We start from the raw sequence: 21,491 nt of genomic DNA on the forward strand, positions 1-21,491 counted from the left end.
TCCTTACTCTTAGTACAGTTCTCAAATCCGTACTGCATTTCCCCACCCACATTAGCATTTCTTTTTTTTTTTTTTAAGGCTTGAACATTTTATTTCCCAGCTGGTATACAAAAAATAAAAATCAGTTGGCATATAAAAACGTCGTGTGCTCGATGAAGAGCTGGCATCAAGGTGCTTGGGTCCTCAGCAGACCTCCTGCACAGCAGACACCTCAGGTGCACCGTGTGGGGTTGATGGGTCAGCCGTCACCCAAGCCAGACAATGCCAGTGCCTATGGCATCAGGAGTCTAAGCCAAGTTTCCAGTGCCACTGTGGCGCTACCCGGGGTCTCCAGCTTAGCAGCAATGCTTCCAGCCAAGATGTTTCACAGCAAAGGAGACCGAAAGACCCATCAGGCCCAGGAGTGGCAAAAACCCAAAGGAGCCTATTTTTCTCTTGTGGGGGTCACCCGTGTAGTATCCATAGGCATAGATCTCCTGGCTAACAATCCACGTCAGACCCAGGGCACTGGCGATACGAGGGTGCTGAATGCCACCAATCGACAGGAAGAAGAGGAATGCTGGGTAAAGCTCCAACGTGTGCTGGTGGGCCCGCTGAACGCAGTTGAACATGTTCCCATCTTCACTGTCTTCGCTGTACATTTTGGGATATTCCACAGCGTACTTCTTGCGCGCCTTGCCAACATTATACACCAGGTGCATCACCATGATAAAACTGGCAGTGTCAGTCAGGACCACAAAGCTATACTCCTTAGAAAGAGCCCCCATGTCTGCTGAACTGGATGAAAGCAGCTTCTGAAACTGTGAGCGAATTCAGTGACGTCCCACATTCACATTTCTTATTGTGTTTGTACACACTTGTATTGTTTCTACACATACTTGACTAGTAAAGACGTTTTGTCATTGTGTTGACGCATTTCTCATCTGACTGTGACAACTCATCAAAACACTTTGCACTTTTTGTCAGTCAGTCAGAACTTCAGACCCTTTAATCACCACTCACCTAATTACTGTCCAGCACTGCATTTGTGTTTTCAATCAAATCACTTTAAACTTTTTTCAGATATGTATGAAAGAGCAAAGCCAATTACACACTGCTAGTGTTAGTATTGAAATGCCCTTCAGTTGAAAGCAAACAGAAACACTTGATCTCAGAAGAGGTTTAGTGGAACCAAATACAAACACACGCCCCAAATCTTGTATGAGAGGTTCTTGGCATGGCTCTGCAAGCACATATGATGCTCATGTTTTCACTCGGTGAATAGTGCTAACAATGGAGCAGGAAGATGGTGTCATGCAGGTACAAGAACCAGAACCAGGAGAATGTGTGGTACGGCAAGGGGAAGAGCAGCACACAGAGGACGTGCAACTATCACATTTCTGTCAATAACAGAATCTGTGACCTCTGTATAACAATTGTTGCAGTGCTCTGTGTATTGTCAGTGTAGGACCACTGCTTCATTCTGGTGGGAGACGGACACTTTTGACACATAAACAGCAGATTGCAATTGTGAACATGGTGAGAGAATACAATGCCGTTATGTTAGAAGAGATCCAGCGAGCTGTTGGAGTTTTTGCACAACGTTGTCTCTGTGAGCATCTCCTCCTTTGACAGGGTCCTCACAAGACACACTGTCTCTACAAAACAGTTGCACAAGGCTCCACTTGAGAGGAAAAATGAGAGAGTAAAACAGCTTGGATGCCTGTATGTACATGTAAGGAGATGGAAATGTTTTCTCTTATTTCTAAGTTACACTATCTCAAACGTTTCTAATGTGAACACTCTTTTTGGATTTCACAGCAGCTAAAGGCCATTGATAGGCTGCACAATTTTGTGTATGTGGAGGAAGCAGGATTTGACATGAATGAAGTATGGAGATGTGGCAGGAACATCATAGGTCAGAGGGCCACAGTTGATGTGCCTGGCCAGCGTTGGGGGCAACATCACAATGTGTGTTGCTATTGCCGAACAATCGAGTAATTCATCATGCTGTAGCCTCTGAGCCCTGCAACACAAACCGGCTCCTTCAGTCCTTAGATGGACCCTCATTGCCAAATATGAAAGGGTGATTGTGAGAGCCAACATGCCACTTCATGGGGTAATTTGGGACTATGTCAGTTTTCACCCCTCCAACTGTGTGAGGGAAAGGCTTGAAAACCTACCAACAAACAGCCCTACGGAGAAATTCTTCTCTGCTTGGAGGTGGACGGTGTATGATGAACAGCCTCATAATCATATTTTCCTGCTGGAAGCAATGGATGCTGGCTGTGAGGATGTCATACCTGAGGCTTGTCGAGGCTGTATGCAGCCTGCAAAAAGATTTTACCCTTCATGTCTCAGAAGGGAAGACATCAGGCGTGATGTGGACACAATGATGGGGCCTAATAGAGACAGGATACCCCTTACACAAAGACATTTCATAGTTTACACTGTGACAGATTGGGGTGCTGTCATCCCCTTGAACGCTCAGACAGTGCGTCAGACACCAGGTAAAAGTCCAAGAAATTAGTTTATTTGGACAATAACGTGCACACAGCACCTCCACCTCCACTATACTTTCACTTTTCACAATAATAATAACAATAATCCAATAATCACACAACAATCCTCCATACCTCCCAGCAGCTTAGTCACCCTTCCTCCCAACTCGGCCCCCTGCTGCGATCTCCCACAGTCCTTTTAAAGTTCTTGACCCAGACGTGTTTCTGTCCCTCAGTCCATGTGACTTTATAACACTTCCAGGTTGGGTAAAAACTCCATTTCTTCAGCCCGGAAGTACGTCATTCTTTCCATCCCTTCGACTGGGAAGTACTTCCGGCCTATAAGGAAAATAGAAGTCCCTGGGCCTCCCTGCAGCGTCCCCTGGCGGTCCCCACGTTATCCAGCAGGGTTGTGAAGAAAGACTCCAATGTCCTTGATGCCCTGCTGGAATTCGGGGCACCACCATGTTGCTGGGAGGGCTCCATCTGGCGGCTTGGGGGTATTGGCTGGGAGAAGCTGCTGGCCATACTCCACAACACTTTATATTATTTTTAGATGTATGCAGTATATACATATATGTAGTGTGACTTTACTGTACTATACAGTAGGTTCTATGTTCTAAATTTGTATATTTTTTCTTTATCTGTTTCCTGATGCACACAGTTTCACGTGTATCATTTTGCTTTTCTCAGTTTCAGCATTCATATTGTGTAAAGTTTTAAATAAATCCTTCAAATTTCATTTTTGTGTCCAGACATTTTTTACTCTACATTATTACACTATTATTAAATTAGTATTATTATCATTACAGTACTCAGTTTTATTATTACATTAGGACTACATTTTTTATTCTTTTCAAAGCCAGTAAGGTTTTGATAAAAGTATAAAAACATCTGGTGTCCAAGTCTTAAAACAGTGGTAAAAGATTTTTATTCCTTGGTCACAGTGCTGACTGACTTGACATGGTTTGATTGTTTTTGTGTTTTTTGTACAGGCAAGTCTGTATTACAAGAAATAACTGAACTGTTTAGAGAACTGCATTAAGAGTGGTGAGAGTGACCTCAAAGCGATGGAGGAAAAACTGTAATACTGTACTAAAGAAATTAATATGGCTACTACGTACCATGCTTATCTTAACATTGCAACAAATAATACGTAATGCCTGCTTAGCTATTATATATTACCTCATATCCTGCAGTCATAATAATAGTTCACACTTGCATTATAATGTTCTGTAATGCTGAAAGTTACCCACAATCCACCATGCCATCATCCCAATGCTGCAAACCTGTCGCTGTTCTTTCTTCATGACCTCCAGTCCTGGTGCTGCTAGTGGGAGCACAACTGTACAGCACAGTCAGTGTTTTGTTCTCCCTGGGTATTCCTACCAGGTTGTGTTTTTGTAGCTAAATACTTTGCACTGCAAACTCACTGAACATTTTCCCTTTCTTAGTAGGCTACACAAAACCTAAATTCTACAGCTACTTACGACAGCAAGGTAGCAGCACTTAGTTAGAACTTCTCTTGCTGGCTGCCAAGCAGTTCAGTGAGCTGAAGTGAATGGTGTTGTTGGGTGAAGCATCCCATATTAAAGTTGGCCAGACACAGCACATTATTAATGGCAGAAACCCGGTGCAGACTTTACGGCCAGTCACATTTGCTACTGCAGCTAGTGGGCTACTTTGCCATCACCTGGTGCTACTGAAGTCGTGAACCAAATCAGAGTTGTGAAGGTAATGGATGGACTACTTTTCTCACCAGTTTTAAATAAAGTTTATATATTCATACATTACGCTGGATCTTTCTCCAGTGGCTTTTTAAAAATTTTTTCACTTAATCGTAGCTCTCTGGAAGCACTATTTTTTTTCCCTTTTACCCTTGGTGTTGTTTAAAATGATTAAATGCAGTGAGCCGGTTAAGAAAATGGACAGGTGGTTGTATAGTTTCAGTCTCATGCACAGAGTTCTACCATTTGGGGAGAAGTTACCTCCTTTTTCCTCTATGTTCCACTTGAGAAGGGGCCTCTTTTTTCTTTTTTTAAAATTCGATTTACTAAATACGGGAGCATTTATTTATGACAATTTGAAAGGGTGTGCACAGCAGCTTAACTGACCCACCAGGAAATCTCCCAGTGTTCCCGATGGCCGCTCCACCCGCTGACTGCATCCTGTTATAAATCGCTGATGTAATTTTGAAAAGAAGGAATAGTGTCTCGAGAAAAGGTAGAGAAACTCAAATGGTCTGAGAGGCTGCGATCTTTTATGAAATGTAAGATTACTGGTTTTAGCTAAAGCCAGGACAGCTGATCTAAGGCACAAATATTATCTTCTTCCAATATCACTATGAACTGGTAAGAGCTCATATTATGAACTTTATTCATAAATTCTTTAAAATTTAAGATCAGTGTGTTGACGTAACCTCTTTTAATTTCATTTAGTTTCCTTACCATCATAATGTAGTGCCCTTCAGAGGCTACAAACGTACTTACCTTGTGGATTAAAGTCCTTCCTACCCAGTTTGGGAGGCAACCATCTCCAGGGTGAGTCTGGTTGGTTCTGTAAATTTCCTAACAGTGAACTTGACTCCATGTATGGAAATGTTTGATTTTGCATAAAAATGTAAACTCCTTCTCCAGTTGTACTGTATGCCTGCAACCGTTTTAGCACACCACTTACCGAGAGCTCCTCAGTCTTCACAGTCAAGTTGCCACTGGAATATGAATAACCGGCACCCTTGATAAAAATGAACATAAACAAAATGCCATATAGAAAAAACAAGTTAAGGGCACATTGGTTAGCACTGCTGCCTCACAGATCCACCATTCTGTGTTTGAATACAATTCCAGCTCTGCAAGTCCTTCTCATGTCTATATGGATTTTTCTCCCACATCCTCAAAGATGGGGAAAAATAAAATCTTACCTAATCTTAATCTTGACCTTGGATTCAGCTTTATCCCACATTAGTATTGGAGTCTGAAGACACTTTTTATATAAGAAATGTATTTAACAAAGATACCTTTGGAACACTCTATGCTTCTCTGCTTTGTAATCATAGAAATGCTGCCCATCCAAAGGGTTTATATTGTATGAGTATACAAGCGCATGTTCAGCATATAGCGGATAAGTGTTAATCCATTACAAATCTGTCTATTTATGGGACATTAGATCATCCTGTATTGGGTTACCCAGAGGGAGATGAATGATGCTTCATCTGAAGGTTGGGGGCCAGCTAAGGGCTTAGCAGTGAGACCCAAAGCTTAACAGACTAAAATACCTCTGGGAATACAACCCTGGCTCACTGTGACTGTGCAACGTTGTGTGAGGGGGCCATACAGCCAGTGCGGTTAAAGAAAAGCTCCAGCAACTCTGAAGTTAATTAAGCAGGTGTAGGCGGAAAGGAAGTTCCATCAATATTTGATACATCACTGTGGTCTGAGTATTTAATAAGCTTTTTACTCAAGGTGATTATAAAAGATTACTTTTTAATGTATTTCTACTTAATACTGTTACTACATTACATTGCTTGTTTGTCCTTTATTATGCATTCTTGCTTTTTGTCTTTATTATAAGTCTGTGGGAAAGAAATTCTTGGGCTCAGCTAGGAGAAACACTGAGAAAGTTTTTTGTTTCCAGAAATTACTAGTAACAGTGCATGAAGCCCCTACTTAGACACAGAGGCGTAGTGTATCAAAATAATATTAAAGCTACAAAAAGTGTCAGCATATCCCGGCACTTGAGAATCTCAAAACTGCTGAACTCTGGCGACGATGGAGCAGCACAACTGCTGATCTACTCAAACCCTGAGGCACGTTCCAGTAGCACCTGGAGAAGTCCACAGCTGGAGCACTGACAGCACCACAGCAACCAGGAAGCGTGAGAAAGGAGGAACACTGCAGCGGCATCAGATCGGGCCGAGGTGAATGACTCTTTATGATAAATGTAAATTGTTTGCCATTGTGGCAGTACTGTAAGTGGAACGACTTTGCCACAGTGCAGGAGAAGTCCACCTGAAAGGTTAATGCTCCCTGTTATGCAAGACATCGTGCCCCAAATGAGAAAACTAGACATTGATTCCAAAGCAAATAATTTTACATGAGCAACTCTACTGTATTTCTCAAAAAATAGGTGGCAGTTACTACTTTTCAAGAAAGTTAAAACAAGAAATATACAATAAAATGTACTTATTTAGTATTTCTTCACTATCGTTGTATGTATTAATTAGCCATATAAAATTGTATTGTAAAGTGATGTGTTTTTTTTTTTAATCAAATCCAAACAAAAGCCTTAAAACTTACCAAACACGTCCACTTTGAAGTAGTGAAGATTCTGATTTAAGAAAAACGTGTCTTCCACATTTCGGAGGTATGCTTGTGACAACAAAAGTAAAGTGGAAGTAATCCATTTTAGCCCAGCTTGTTGGTGTCATTTTTCTTAAGGTAAGGACACATTTCCTGTTCATTTGTCTGCTTGCAGTGGGCCTTGAGAGTTTAGTTTTGTCACTTACGCTGGCCACATCTCCAACTGTCCACATTTCGGTAGCTTCAGGCTGCATATTATCTCATGTTTCTCTTTGTAGACTCCCTTTCTTTATTGGTTATGTTCTGCCGTGGTTTATAACAAAACTCTGCTGAGTTTCTGAATCAGCCACAGAGCTGTCATTATGCCCTGGAAGTATTGGAGTCGAGTATGCATCTACCATGACTTTCAAAGTTTTCACCCACACTGGCAGCACAGGAGTACTCAAATCATATTATTTTCTTATGTCATGTGAACTCAAATAATTTTTTTTTTTTTTACAGACAATGCAGGTAACCCAGCCACAGGGGATACACAAACCAGTGTGTTTCTTCGTGCCAGTTCCAAGCCCGGATAAATGGGGAGGGATACATTAGGAAGGGCATCCGGTGTAAAATTTTGCCAAGTCAATATGCGGAAAATGTAGATGATCTGCTGTGGCAACCCTTAACGGGAGCAGCCGAAAGAAGAAGAAGAAGATAGACAATGCAGGTACCCATACTTAATCACATACACACAAATAATATTCTTTTTTATTTTTAAACCGTTCCCACTTTTTGACTTTTTATATTTCCTACAAAAAAATGCCTATAAAAAGTGAACTTCCTCGATGTTTTAATATTATACAGCATTGAATCATTATGGATTTAGTTAAGCTTTTTCAATGCTGATCAACAACAAAAAAGACTCTTAAAAAAAGAAGAAAAAAAAAAGTCCCAGGTGGGATGAATACTTTTTATAGGCAATACAAACGATATGTCATTTGTCACCCATCCACATGCCTGCCATCACCTTAGTGGTCAGAGTCGGCTCTGAAAATGAAATAACTCACAAAAGGAGAGCTCCAAAGCGCCATCGAGCAGGAGGTGAAGAACATTACAACAAAAAGAAACACGCAGCTGGTTAACCTGTCACTAAAAGATCTTTACTGAAATGTCATCCAAGGTCATTTTCTGTCACCTAATTTGCAATACATCATAAGTCGGGGAGGGAAAAAAAAGCAAATATGCTCACACACTCTCAACATACAATTGAGGTAAAAGTTAAAAGCATGTTATTTTTTCTATTAAATATCACCTAAATGGACAGAGATGCAGTGTACTTTACTTATAAAATATTTTTTTTCTTTTATCACAACATGAGGTAGAGGACAGTGTTATGTCATGCAATGCAGGATTTTTTTTTTTTTAAATCACACTGTACGGAATTGGCAACATACAGTACTAGAATTGTAGGCGAGGATCATTTACAGACACTGCTTGGAATTGAAACAGCAAATACAAAAAAGGGGTTTGCATTTACAAAGCCATAGCAATACAGAGCAAATCAAACCAACTTTTGATTTTTCCAATGTTAGTCTCTATTTTGAATTACTCCAACCATCCATGTATTGAGTAAGCAGATTCACAAAGGAATTTGTTGTATTTAGAGTATCAAAGAATGAATGAGTGCTTTTAGAAAGTTCAGTAGATGGTGGTCTTTTTAAAATGGGTATAAAACTGCTGTATATTGGCCCCAAGAGTCTGAACTGCAGGTTTGATTTTTATTTATATTGTAAATACAAACATATATAATATAAATATGTCATTCATCACCAGGGTTATGTGTATGTGTATATATACACAGTATATGTATATGCTTCACATACACACACCTATATAGCCAGGATTCAGTCTTAAACTGTCAAATGTATTCTATTTTATTCATCAGCAAGTGAACTGCTAATGAGACTACAATAATTCAAAAGAAAAATATTTTTAAACATACCCAAATAAAAACTATGTGAATATGGCAAGTGAAAATAAAATTAGCAGCCATACATTGTTAGGAATAACTGCATTCATAAAAAATAATAATGATAAAAATGCTGTTTGTTTTACCAGTGTGTTATTTTTTAATATAAAACTTTTTTACATTCATACGTTGTTAAGGGCAAAAATTCACACTTTGCAATACAGGAAAGCTTGGAGCAATTGAACAGTAACATCCACAAGAGCTTCACATCATCCAGTAATGTCTGTACAGGTCGATGATGGCCCACCGCAGCCCCCTCGACGCCCTGGCTCTCCCTCTCTGTGTGTGCTTTGTTCAATGGACTGACTCTTACTAGTCAGAGGACAGCAACATCTCGTAGAACTAAAGCTAAGAAGGTAGATTTACAGCACCCTCTAGTGTCCACAGCAAGTCACTTGTATACAGAAACTGTCAGCCCGCCGACTTGGGACTGTTCGGAGGTAATTCATTACCAGGCAAGGCATAACACTGCTTATCACTGTCATTCACATTAGAACTGGTTTTAAAAAAAATAACTTTTGCATTTTTTTCTTTTACAGAAGGTATCAATAAATAATAATAATCATAATAATAATAATAATAAGGACATTTTTGCATTCACTTATTTCTGTTACAATCTGTCACATAGTTCCATTTAAAAACCGCTATACCAGGTCATTGCTTTATTTACCAATGCACAGACAAGTGTATATACACATATAAACACACACACGCACTCACACACACAAACACACAAGTGCAGCATTTGCTAAGATAATGCCATATTCATTGTGGGGAAAAAATGTATGACATTTTAAGTGCTGGAAAGGCAATGGCTTATTTTAGTTTGGTATATAATTTGAATATAAACCAAACTATGAGAGTGTTATGGCAGTACGCTCTCCTGTTGGTTACAAACATGTATCCATAATTGCATCTGATAACTGAATAAAATCTGAAATGTTTGGAAAGATATGAGAGTCACCAAATGGTATGGAGAATTTCATGGTCTCATGCCCGAGGTCTTCAAAGCGAGAGGATGTCAGCTTGACAGCATCCTCTGCTGTTTTCACACCTTATCTACAGCCAGTTTAACGTTAGCTCAGCTTTACATCTCCAGTCCCAGTATTTGGGTGAGGCTGCTGCTAATGTACTAATATAAATATGCATCAAATATGGTTTAAAAATCCTAAATTCCGTTTACCAGGGGGGTGTTTTGAGGAAAAACACAAGCAAACTCTAAAGGTACCTCACATAGCTCTGTCTTTAGTGTTTTGGGTAAAACGCTGACCAAACTTGCACATTTTTGAATCAACTAACATTTTTAGACAACACAAAATAGTTACACCATGAAGAAGCCAAATTACTTGCTCTTTGATTGACCAAATGCTTTTCTATTGTCGTCACACTCCTAGAGTGCACAAAACTTTCCTTGAAGAATAATAAGGAACAAAAAAAGTAACTAGCACACTTTCAAGATTAAAAACCATCTCACACCCTTCAGAAATTAAACACTGGATTCAATAACATAACACTAACTAAAAACTGAAAGATATTTATTGCAGCAAAACTGTTAAAAATGGTACAAACAACAAATTAAAAATAGATCAAGTGTGAAGTGAAGTGAGGAAAATGGAAGAAACCTAAAAATGGACAGAAAACTCACAGCTGCCTGATGCTGGAATCGCCTTTGGACCTGTCATTTTCCTTGCATGAGATAAAAATGAGAGTTTGCTGCACAACAGCCAAAGTCTACACTTCTTTCTGGAATTCTTCTGGGGCTTTGTGAGATCCACATTTGCCATTGCTGAGGAACTGTTCAGGATTACGCATACATTAATTAAAATTAAATAAATAAACGTCCACCTAACATAAGCATTTCATAAAAACCTTTGGCTATGCAATTTGAAAACACATTTCTAACTTTGCACAATATTCTTTTAATAGATGGTCGCTTTAAAATCATAATCTTAACTAGCATATACTTATATACATATAAGCTTTTGAATAGATTGGCACAAATAATTTTCATATAACCAACTTGGTATCTACAAAAGTAATGTTAATCATCTCTTAAATTGGCTAAAGGTCCTATGTTCAGTAAGTCTGTCTGCAGGTATCACCTTGCCAGAACTGAAATATAAAAATGAAAGCCGATGAAAAAGACCATAATTATTTATTTAGCCAGGTACGTATTTTACTTTGAAGGAGTGGTTGCCTAATGCTGTGCTTAAGATTATTAGAGATGCACTAGTATACGGCATTCAAAGAAGGAATTCAAACTGAAATAACAGGATTAGTTGTGAGAATGTCAAAGTCCGAAAGATAAGGTGGTCTTACTTGCCATCCAGAAATGTTTCTTTCAGTATTTATTGACTCTTAGCGTCCTCAAACCTCTCCCTTCCACCCTGCATTCAAAAACTCAGCCTCATGTTAACAAAACACATACTGAAAAGAACTGCAGAGCACCAATTTCATGCTTCATAAAAGAAGAGAAGGAACAAATTAAAAAACCAAACATAGTCTATGCAATATGCTTCTATGGTTTTACGTTTCCAGAAATGGCTTTCTGTGTTTCAGTTTGGCAGAATGGAATAAGGCCTTATTACTGCACCTGCAAGGCTGTCTGCTTTGAGAGGCGAGTCCTAAGTGATTGGCAAAGAAGCACAACATAGAAATGTAATGTGAAATATAATGATGGTCATCAACAAGGTTTGTTTTACAGGACCAAATGAATTTCCAACTGCCTGTCCTTCTGGTTTAAAGTGCCAATTCTATTTATTTCTCTTAGTTTGGGAAGGAAAACATCAAACAACCAAGGTTTGGCTAACCTTTATATATCTACTGAAGAAAACTTGAAAACAGCTTTACCTGCATAGCAGTGCATTGCAGAGTATTGCATTTGTGCAATCCTGGCCCAGGTTAAGAGACATGTTCACGTTTAAAAAGTGTGTCAGCAGCCTGAAGCTTAGGATTTCAAATCCCACGTCTGATCTAAAGACCTTCTGTCAGAGAGTGTGACCTAGCAGATAAGGAACCTGATTCCAAAGCAGACAGACGGCTCTTGGGTTTAATCCCTCGCCATTAACTCACTAACCAAATCATATAACCTGGTAATGCTTCCACTGCAAAAGATAATTAAGCAACTGTACTTCAAGTGCAGTGTAGCTTGGAAGGAGCTTACATACAGTAGTTTACACTGAAAAGGTCTGTTGACCAGTTTTTACAAATAACCAAAACAGTTAATGTGAGTCACTACAAAATAATTTAACAACTAGCAAATAGTGTGACGCAGTACTTTAAGCAAATGGTATTAAGCATTTGTTATGAATCATCTAAAACAGTGGCTTTCAAGTTCAGTCCTGGGGCACCCTGTAGCCGCAGGTTTTCAGTTTTTTTTCCTCCAACTAGTGCGCCATTTTTACTTTTAATTGATGCATTTTTTTACAGGGTTGCCCCTTCTTTATTGTCGTACCAAAGAAATTCCGAAATATCTGTATTTTTTCAAAAACATTTTTAAAGTCACTCTTTTCTATAGAGTTTGCTCAAGTACTTGTATCTAAATGCTGACAACACTGAATACTAAAGAGAAGCAAGTACTTCAGTGCCATATTTGCTTGGCTGCTCACTTCTAAGAAATGTTTAGTATCCAACATTCCTTGGAACTGTGTCTGCGCTGTCCTTTGCTACTCATCTGCATTAAGATACAATTACAGGAGCAAGATCTACAGAAAAAAGATAAATGAATGAAATATATAACTTTAAAGCTATGGCAACAATTGCTAATATTTATGAACTTCTTAAAAATACCTGTTGGCCAGGTAAATACAAACGGTGAAAAATTCAAAGTAAGCACAAGTCACCTATTGTGAAATTGGATGGAATAAAAATCTGTAGCCATAAAGCGGACTCCCACGATTGAAATGGAAAAACTACTGCTGCAAAACTTTGAAAACGCTCAATTTAGTTGCCTAAAACCATTAATGTTTTGAGTGGAACCATACATGACATATGAGTATATCATAAATCTTCATAATGTTACACTAACACAAGTATAATGTAAGAAGCCACGCGCCAGGACAAGTCACAGGTACTTTATGTGCTTTAGGACAGTAAAACGTGTTTTCAAAATCTGGTATCAAGTTAATACTTGACTGAAAGAAACAAATTGGAAGTTTGTAATGTGATTTGGAAATGGCTGGTAAAGATAATCCCAAGGCTTTATAATGCATCTCCCTATAATAATGTTAATAGACTTTATAAAATATATGTTCATGCTGAATTTGCTATGTTTTATAGTGTATTTAAATATATTTGTGTGTTTATGTTTGTAAATGTATGGTTTGTAATTTACTGCTAATACAATATCGTAAATATCTGCAATCGCTCTGAGCCTGTACTTAATCAAAAGCACTATACAAAAATAAATTGAGTTATTTCACAAAGCCTTCAAGTGTTATTCTTGTACTTTTTTGAAAAAACTATAGAAGGTATGAGGCGGAGTGCTAGAGCACAAACTGTAAACTTATATAAAATAAAACCTGGTGTGCTTTCTTAGCAATCAATGAGATTTAGTAACAGCCTCTATGGTATTTACAGGGTCCTTTGAAAAAGGACTGATCACAACCATTCACTCACTCAACCACACCAACATTTCAGGTAGTAAAAATGGAATATTTGCACAATGTGTTTCCGTCCTTCCTTTCATAACAGCCTTATATATATACATATATATAATTTGTCAATTGTACCTTTAACTTTGTTCACCAGACAAGAGCCAATCATAATCCTCCATACTACACTTCTTCACAAACTTGAAAAGAATCCAATAACTTTGAACTTCTTGGCTAAATGAGGACCATAGTGTAATGTCCGTGCTGTTGTATTAGCTGCACACTATTCCTCAAAATAGCAGAAAACACAAAATACAGAAATAATCAACCTTTTAAAAGGCAAAAACAAAAAAAAAAAAGTTTGAAAAACAAAATTCAGATATCAAACAGGAAATGACCTTTCACTTTTGAATTAATATCCTTGAATTTTTTTTCATTAGTCTTATTTTCCTAAAGATGATGAGGTTTGTTTGTATGTTTGAGTTTCTACTTTGATTCTCCTGCACTGTCAGTCAATTTCATGGAAGTCACTTTTGCATCGCTCTGTTTGTCAGTGGCTGAGCAACAGACTTGCTGCTTTAATTCTGTGATCATCCTTTCCAGCATTTCCCTAGCCTTTCTTTCCCGCTGCAGTTCTTCTTGTAGCTCCTCTCGTTCAGCTTCTGTGTGAGCCAGTCTCTTCTTGAGGTCTGCAATCTATACAGAAAAATTGAGAAGCTGAAGATTATAAAAATCAGGATACTTTTTGTATTATTGGATCATTTAGCATTGTTAAGCATGTCACAGTGGTTGTCCATCTTCTTTTTTACAGTATGACACTAAAACATGGGGTTTTCGTGTACTGCAATTTAAAGGCAATATATCTCATTCTGGTTGAAAATAGAGAGAAGACAGTGCCTAAAGGACCATATATATGTTGATAGAAAAGAAAAAGTAAATACAGTATTGGGAGATGTGTATGTTTTAATAAATACAGTAATCTTTAAGCTTGTTGACTCCTTGTATTTCATAGATGAATAAACAAAGTGTTTTTTGTCACTTGATATTAAATTCGTATTCACTTTTCATTTTCTTGAATATTGCAATTCAAGATGAAAGGAAACTACAACCTGTTCCAGCAGCACAGGGCACAAGTCAGGAATTTAAACTGTACAGGTTGGCAGTGCACTAATAAATATCTCAATACAGTTGTACTGAGGCCATATCATTCTGGTACACACACACAGAAGAATTCAGTTAGATAGTCGGGCACTACACCTACAGTAGTTCAAGTAGCAGATATTTATCAAAATTGTTTTCACAATTTACAGCCGTCCTTTTTGTAGTTATGGAGGAAGAGGAGGAGGTTAGGAGCATGCGCTGATACAGTGCATTGCCACACCCACCGCATGACAAACCACTCGGGATCTCAGATTAGGACCCAAGTGCAGCCATGCAACAGGCAACACCTCAGCACCACACTAGTTCAGATGGAAAGGAACAGTATGAGGTTTATTATGGTGGCTGGAGTGCCAATAGTTATAGAAAGTAAGGGTGAAAATTACCAAAGACAGCAAATTGCAGCATTATTACAAAACCTGGGTCACAACACATAGCATATTGTAAAACAATATTATGCACTATAATTCTATTCTGCAATGTACTGCAATTTTCTATTTTGTTCTTCAAATTATACCTAAAATGATTCAACTTGTCACACCTAATGGGAAAAGCTATCCCTTGTCTTTCTTTTTAATTTTAGGAACAATCAGCTATGGTATAAAAGACACACTCTTGTGAGATAAGCAGTTTTATTTATATTTAAGTTACCAAGCAATATTTTCATGTTTAAAATATATTGTGCTCTTTGGATTCACCTGAATGTGTGTTTAAAAATCTGAAGGCCTAAATACATACATTGTTATATCAGATACAGGTCACTAGACCATTCTTAGTCTAATATCAAGATTCCTTGGTCATCACAGCATTTAATACAAGGCATATATGCATTGACCTTGGAACAGAAGTGTCATTACCAATGGCAGACTGAACACGTTACTACTCCATCTTATACTAGAATACACTGTATGTTTAAAATTGACCACTGAATAGAACAGATCATTACAAATCTTAGAAAGCTTTCTTTTTGTTTTTGAAAAGTAAAATCAAAATATTTTTCTGTCTAGTAAAAAGTTGTATTGCAACTACTTAACAGTTTGTGCCACATTCTACACGTGGTTACATTAAATTTTGTGCCGATTCTGTGGTTTTAGCATGTTTCTTTATTTTTTATGTAGTTTTTTTCTATTGTTTTCAAGTGTTTGAACTGGCTATACCTTTCTGGGCCTAGCTACATACTCCAAAGTGTAACATTTTGAATAGTATTGTTCCCCAATAAAAGAAGACTGGGGGACACATTTAAGAAAGTTAGCAATTTTGACTGATTTTGTCATTTCCATTCTTTACCTTTCTCTAAAGTTTTAAAGACATTCATGGTAATTGGTTTGGCATCCCTAAACTGGCCCCCATAAGTGTGTGAATGTGCCCTGTTACAGGTGTTCTCTTCAGTCGATTTTTCTGCTTGTGTGTAATGCTGCCTTCCTAAACTCTTTACCCCTACCACCACCCCTGAATTTGACAGCCTTGAGGATTTGTTTGTGCATATCCAGTATTGTGTACTTTGTAGCTATTTTGCTTATTTTTGATTTTGCATTTGTAAATTATTTTAAAGATTACTTGGCATGTTTAATGGTTTTATTAATTTTTTTCTGCAATGGACATCTTTTTTACCCTTTCAGAGTTTAGTTTAGAAAATTCGGAAAATGCTCACACTGAGTGAAGTCTTAGCAGCAAAACTTACAGCCACAATTTTAAATCCTTCCTTCAGGCTAGTGTAAAAGGCCTGTTAATTTCTTTTTCCACTCATGCTGCACTCCTTTTGAGTCTTCTGTGTTCACAATTTAATTAAAATGACCTGCTGACACATTTTAAATAATTGTATTATTTAACAGTCTCTAATCTGCTTATTCCAATACAGGGGGCAAAGCCAGAAGACCCAATCGTGCATACGGCAACACTCACATAACAGCAATTTAGAACCAACAATTAATTTAACTTGAATGAATTTGGAGAATTTGTGGGATTATACCTGGAGAAAAATCTATGCAGACATAGGGAAAACATGTGAGCAGGATTCACATGCAGACAACTGGACCCACGATAGAGCAGTAAGGACGCACTGCACTGCCTACAGTATGTATAAATAAATGAACAGAACTTTATTTGTGCTGAGGGGGAAATTTGGCTTTTAACATAAGTTCTTCAAATTAATAAAATACACACACTATAGTCTGAACACTCACCAGACTGAATATTTAGCAAGAAAATTAAAACAAAAGAAAGCTTATGATTTGGATGTCACAGCCTCAGTGACGCATTATGCAAGAATATTGCTGTTGGTATAAAGGAGCCCGAGAAGCATTTTTTGACATTTGTTCTGAATAGTTTGTTGGTTGAACATTCTCAGTGATAGTGTGTCAGAGACAGAATGTGCAGCATTGTTCCTAATGCTTTAATTTTCTCCTTTGCTACTACCTCTAGGGGGTCCAAAGTGCGTCATATAACTGAGCCTGACATTTTAATTAGCTTTTTAATTCAATGGGCCTCTCTTAAAATATTTAAATATTTTAATTCTATTTTTACATCTTCTTGTCTTGATATTTAGTAAGGCTTTAACCCGAAATGCAAGGGTAAATTGAGCACCAATCAGAGAATTACTGAAGAGAAAATAACATTAATAGTACAGGGTAACTTAGCTATTTCTTCTTTTATACATTTTCTTAATAAGAAGATGAGAAAAGATGCATTGTATACTTCATGCAGATGTAGGATGAATTACAAATGCTTCATAGCACCATGACACTTTCTTTGTGTGTAAATATAGAGGGAAATAAACCTCAGCATGGATTGCTTTGGTCAGAAATAAAGCATGCTTCTTTTCCTTCTCAAGTGATTATCTGTCAATCAGGTCAGAAAAGACTAATGGAAAAAGATCAACACTGGCCTTTGGAAAACAAAAAATATAAGTATTTGTGTTGGTATGGATTCCATGACTCTGATACCTGGATACTACTTCAATATGGAAGTTATTGTGGCTTTAATGGACAATTGCATATACATTGTTATTAATTTGTCTGACCCCAAGAAACTAGTACATTGTAGTTATGGAAGCTTATATGCTCAAGTATAGATTAAATGGGAAGCTATTGTTGCTTAAATGTCTTGAGGTTTGTAGGTCACCAGACGTGTTTCTCTGTTGTTTCTTTAATCCTTTACAGAATATACTCTAACTGCAGTTAATAAGATGTTTTGGATATATGGATTCCACCCATTCAGAATTTATTGCTTCAATTATGTATAGAAGTAAAATAGTCAAAAATACTTTTTGTTATTTATAATTTTCTTTCACAGTCTAAAGACATATTAGTTTGATGAATTTGAAAAATGGCCAAGTTGAAAAACACTTGCAAAATTTCATTTAGACTGCTGCCTGGTTATTGTGTGTGCTTCTGGGACTACAAATAAAAATTCGGACTAAAAAAATATACTATATGATATAGGTGGGTTAACTGATGTGTGTTCAAGGTCATGACTAAATTGGGTATTAATTGAACTGGCAACCATGCTTTCAGCCACTTAGACCAAATGCTGCAAACTATCTTAAACTTTCAGTCCATATACGCATTATTTTTATTTTTGTTTAGTGCTCTTCAATGAGGAGAGGGTCAAAGTGCTTATAAATATAATAATCACACATGGTTAAGCAGTTTTTATGTAAATAAATATATTAAAGAAAGTTTGATGTTAATAATTTTTCAACTTTCAACATTATAAATTACCAACTTACAACACTTTGGTAATTCATTATGTTATTTAACTGTGTGGAATGCCTGTGGAATCTGCTTTTTTTTGTGCCATCATGAGTTTCCTCCAACAACACCGACTTCCTTCCACATTCCAAAGATGTGCATGTTAGGATAATTAGCAGCTCTAAAATGGCCCAGTATGACAAAAAGAGAGACAGAGACAGTGTGTGTGTGCACCATGTGATGTAGAGGTGCCATATTCAGGTTTGATTGCTATTTTGTGCAACTACTGCAAAGACAAACCACTGACCAATGTGGCAAAGCAGGTCTGGACAATGAGCGAGTGAATTAAATCACAGATGACACTTCATGGTGTTTGACATATTCTGAGAAATACGAGGTAGATTACTTGCTGGTTTTTCAAGTCTATTTTCTAATTTCTTTTTCTTACTAACTTCTTTGTCTGTTTCTAGCCTCATCCTAATTTTGTCTTTTCGGTGTCCAGTACCGGGCAGCATGGTGGTGCAATGATAGCCCTGCTGCCTCGCAGTAAGGAGACCTGGGTTCGCTTCCTGCATCCTCCCTGTGTGGAGTCTGCATGTTCTCCCCGTGTCTGTGTTGGTTTCCTCCTGGTGCTCCGGTTTCGTCCCACAGACCAAAGACATGCAGGTTAGGTGCATTGGGGATCCTGAATTGTCTGTCCCTAGTGTGTGCCTGGCGTGTGGGTGGGTGGGTGTGTGTCCTGCGGTGGGCTGGCGCCCTGCCCAGGATTTGTTCCTTGCTTGCACCCTGTGCTGGCTGGGATTGGCTCCAGCAGACCCCCTGTGACCTTGTGTTAGGATATAGCGGGTTGGATAATGAATGGATGGATGTGTCCAGTACCTTAAAATAGTGTTCTAAGGTAATAAAAATAGTTTTTCTGCTTGACTTTTACTCTATGATTTGTACTTTGAAAGCAACTCAATAAGTAGACCTAATGAGATATACACATTTCCAGCATTACAAGACTGTACTAACTCCCAATTTCAGAACAAAATAATATATGTGCAGACAGCAAATACCATACCTGTGCTGCATACTCCTTTTCACGGCCTCTGTCTCTGAATGAGAAACAAGAACAGCTCTGACGCCTAAGCTGCTCTAGTCGACGTTCCAGCTCCCGCTGTTCTTCTCTGACCTCCTCCATCTGGCATGCATGTTCCTTTTGAATAGAATCCAGCTCCTTCTGCAGCTCACTGTTTTCCACAGATAACTCCGTCAACACTGTCGTTCGAGCATTACGCAAAATATCCAGATCCTGTAGAGCCAAACACAAAAAAAGGCAAATCAGTTTAGAGTCTACATTCCCCTTAAAAGGCCATGTCCCTCTGCATTTGTGTGATGCTGAAGCTTATTACATTGAAAGAGAATTTCTGTAGGTAGCCGTGGACATGATTAGCAACATATATTAATAATCCAGGTCTTAAATTTTTCTTTGCTCCCAGGATTTACAAAACTGTTAAAGGTTGCAATTTCTGAAAATTCAAATATTGAAAATACTTATCACCCCAATTACTGTGATAATTAAGAGAGCATGTATTTTGGATGGATGTACTTTTAGAGCAAATGTTTACAATGTACATTATTGGATCTATATCACTTACATTAATTAATTTAAAAAAAAGAAAATAATACTGGCATACCAATGAAGCTACATCCTGAAAGTTAAAACAGGGATAACTGATTTAGAAGCCATTATTGATACCACAAGTAATTTTTATAAAACACACTTTTTTTTTTATTTAAAATAATGCTTTAAGAAATTTCAAACAGATGGTTAAACTATCTAGGAAGATCAATATGAATTGAGAACCATAAAATGCTGCATGTCACAAACACTAACAAGAAATACTTTGGGGCCATACTGGGATTTATTTTTCTTTGATTTTTTTTTTTTTAGAACTTTACATTACATATGAACCAAAAAAAAAAAACTTGACAAGTGCATTATTATTTGTCAGAAAACGTTTAAGGGTATGACTTCAACATTAATAAAAAACATATATAAGTGTAAGGAATAAGAATGCAACAAATACCTTAATACATGATGGACATTACCTGAGAAAAGGACATCTAATAATGTGTTTGGAACATTAAATTTAGAGGTCCACACCACATATGCTACTATGTAGATAAAGAAGTCTTGCAAAAATGTGTTCTTTGTTATTTTATCACACTTAAGGAAAGGGTGACAATGACCGAGATGGAACTTCTTTAACTCTTATCATCTGCACAGGAAAGTGCACAGATGGAAATAACACATCAACAACATTTTAAAATGGAACTAAATGATATACTCCTCCATACCATAACCTTAAAGGTAATTTTGTTGATACTCGATGCTGTTTATTTTTAAAAACAGCAATCATTCTGATTAAAATTTAAATAAAACAAACAGAATATTAAGTGAATAGTGAAATACCATTTGCAATTCCATTTTTCTTTGAAGAGTTGCACTGAGCCGCTCCTGCTGTTTGGTATACATCTGCAGAATTTCCACCACGATTTTGTCCTTGTCATCCTCCACAGTGATGTCTTTAATGAAAGGCAAGTAGGCGTTCTCACTCCGGTCTGTTTCCATAGCAACAGCTATGGGGCCATGCTTGCTTCCATGTTCAGATTTCACTTGGTCTGCAGAACAGCTTGTAGTGTGGTGCTCTTGGGGGGAGAAAGCAAGTGGCACAGTGAGCACTGTAAAATGTAAATGAGTAATTCTACAAGCTCTGTGGGTGGCTTTCAAAATGAGCCCAGCAGACACTATTAATGCATTAAAAATAATTTTAGATTATCTATCACCATAAGCTTTAACAGAATACACTACATTGACAAACTTTTCTCAAGTAAAACTTAACCAAATATCTACATTGTACTTGGCCCTTTCAATCTTAGTTTTATTAAAGTATTTATATACATGCATTGTGTGATATAATGACTATGGTACTGAACTTTAAATATAAGATGCAATGGGTTTAGTCTTCATTCTGTGTCATGGTAATGTGAAGGGTTTTTTTTGCTGCAAGAACAGATTAGCCATAAGTGACACTGGTTAGTGAGATGATACAGTATAGACAGGTAGACGGCAGCTCAGACAATGGTGCAAGGAAGAATGAGTAAAAGACTCAATGTCCAAGGCCAAAACAAAACTCAGGTTAACAGACCTAGCCAGCTGTAGGAACTGCTAAGTCAAAGACAAAAAAATGACCTAATGATTATTATGTAACAATAGT

General features: G+C 37.6%; 2 protein-coding genes across 2 annotated transcripts in view; both read right to left on the reverse strand.

Moving 5' to 3' along the window:
• Positions 1-335: 335 nt before the first annotated feature.
• LOC120537658 (microsomal glutathione S-transferase 3-like) lies at positions 336-815 on the reverse strand. Its single transcript, XM_039766795.1, has one exon. The coding sequence runs from the start codon at positions 765-767 to the stop codon at positions 336-338; it is 432 nt and encodes a 143-aa protein (XP_039622729.1). The 5' UTR covers positions 768-815.
• Positions 816-8,171: 7,356 nt separating this feature from the next.
• LOC120533992 (ski-like protein) overlaps positions 8,172-21,491 on the reverse strand; it is a 41,865-nt gene continuing 28,545 nt past the window's right edge. Inside the window, exons 6-8 of the mRNA XM_039761191.1 lie at positions 20,687-20,922; positions 19,292-19,522; positions 8,172-14,077 (exon numbers count right to left, since the gene is read on the reverse strand). Coding sequence (XP_039617125.1) covers positions 13,868-14,077; positions 19,292-19,522; positions 20,687-20,922 — 677 coding nt within the window. The 3' untranslated portion in view covers positions 8,172-13,867. The remainder of the gene's footprint in view (positions 14,078-19,291; positions 19,523-20,686; positions 20,923-21,491) is intronic.

Source organism: Polypterus senegalus, chromosome 1 (genome assembly GCF_016835505.1).
Source record: "Polypterus senegalus isolate Bchr_013 chromosome 1, ASM1683550v1, whole genome shotgun sequence".
Classification (NCBI taxonomy): Eukaryota; Metazoa; Chordata; class Cladistia; order Polypteriformes; family Polypteridae; genus Polypterus; species Polypterus senegalus.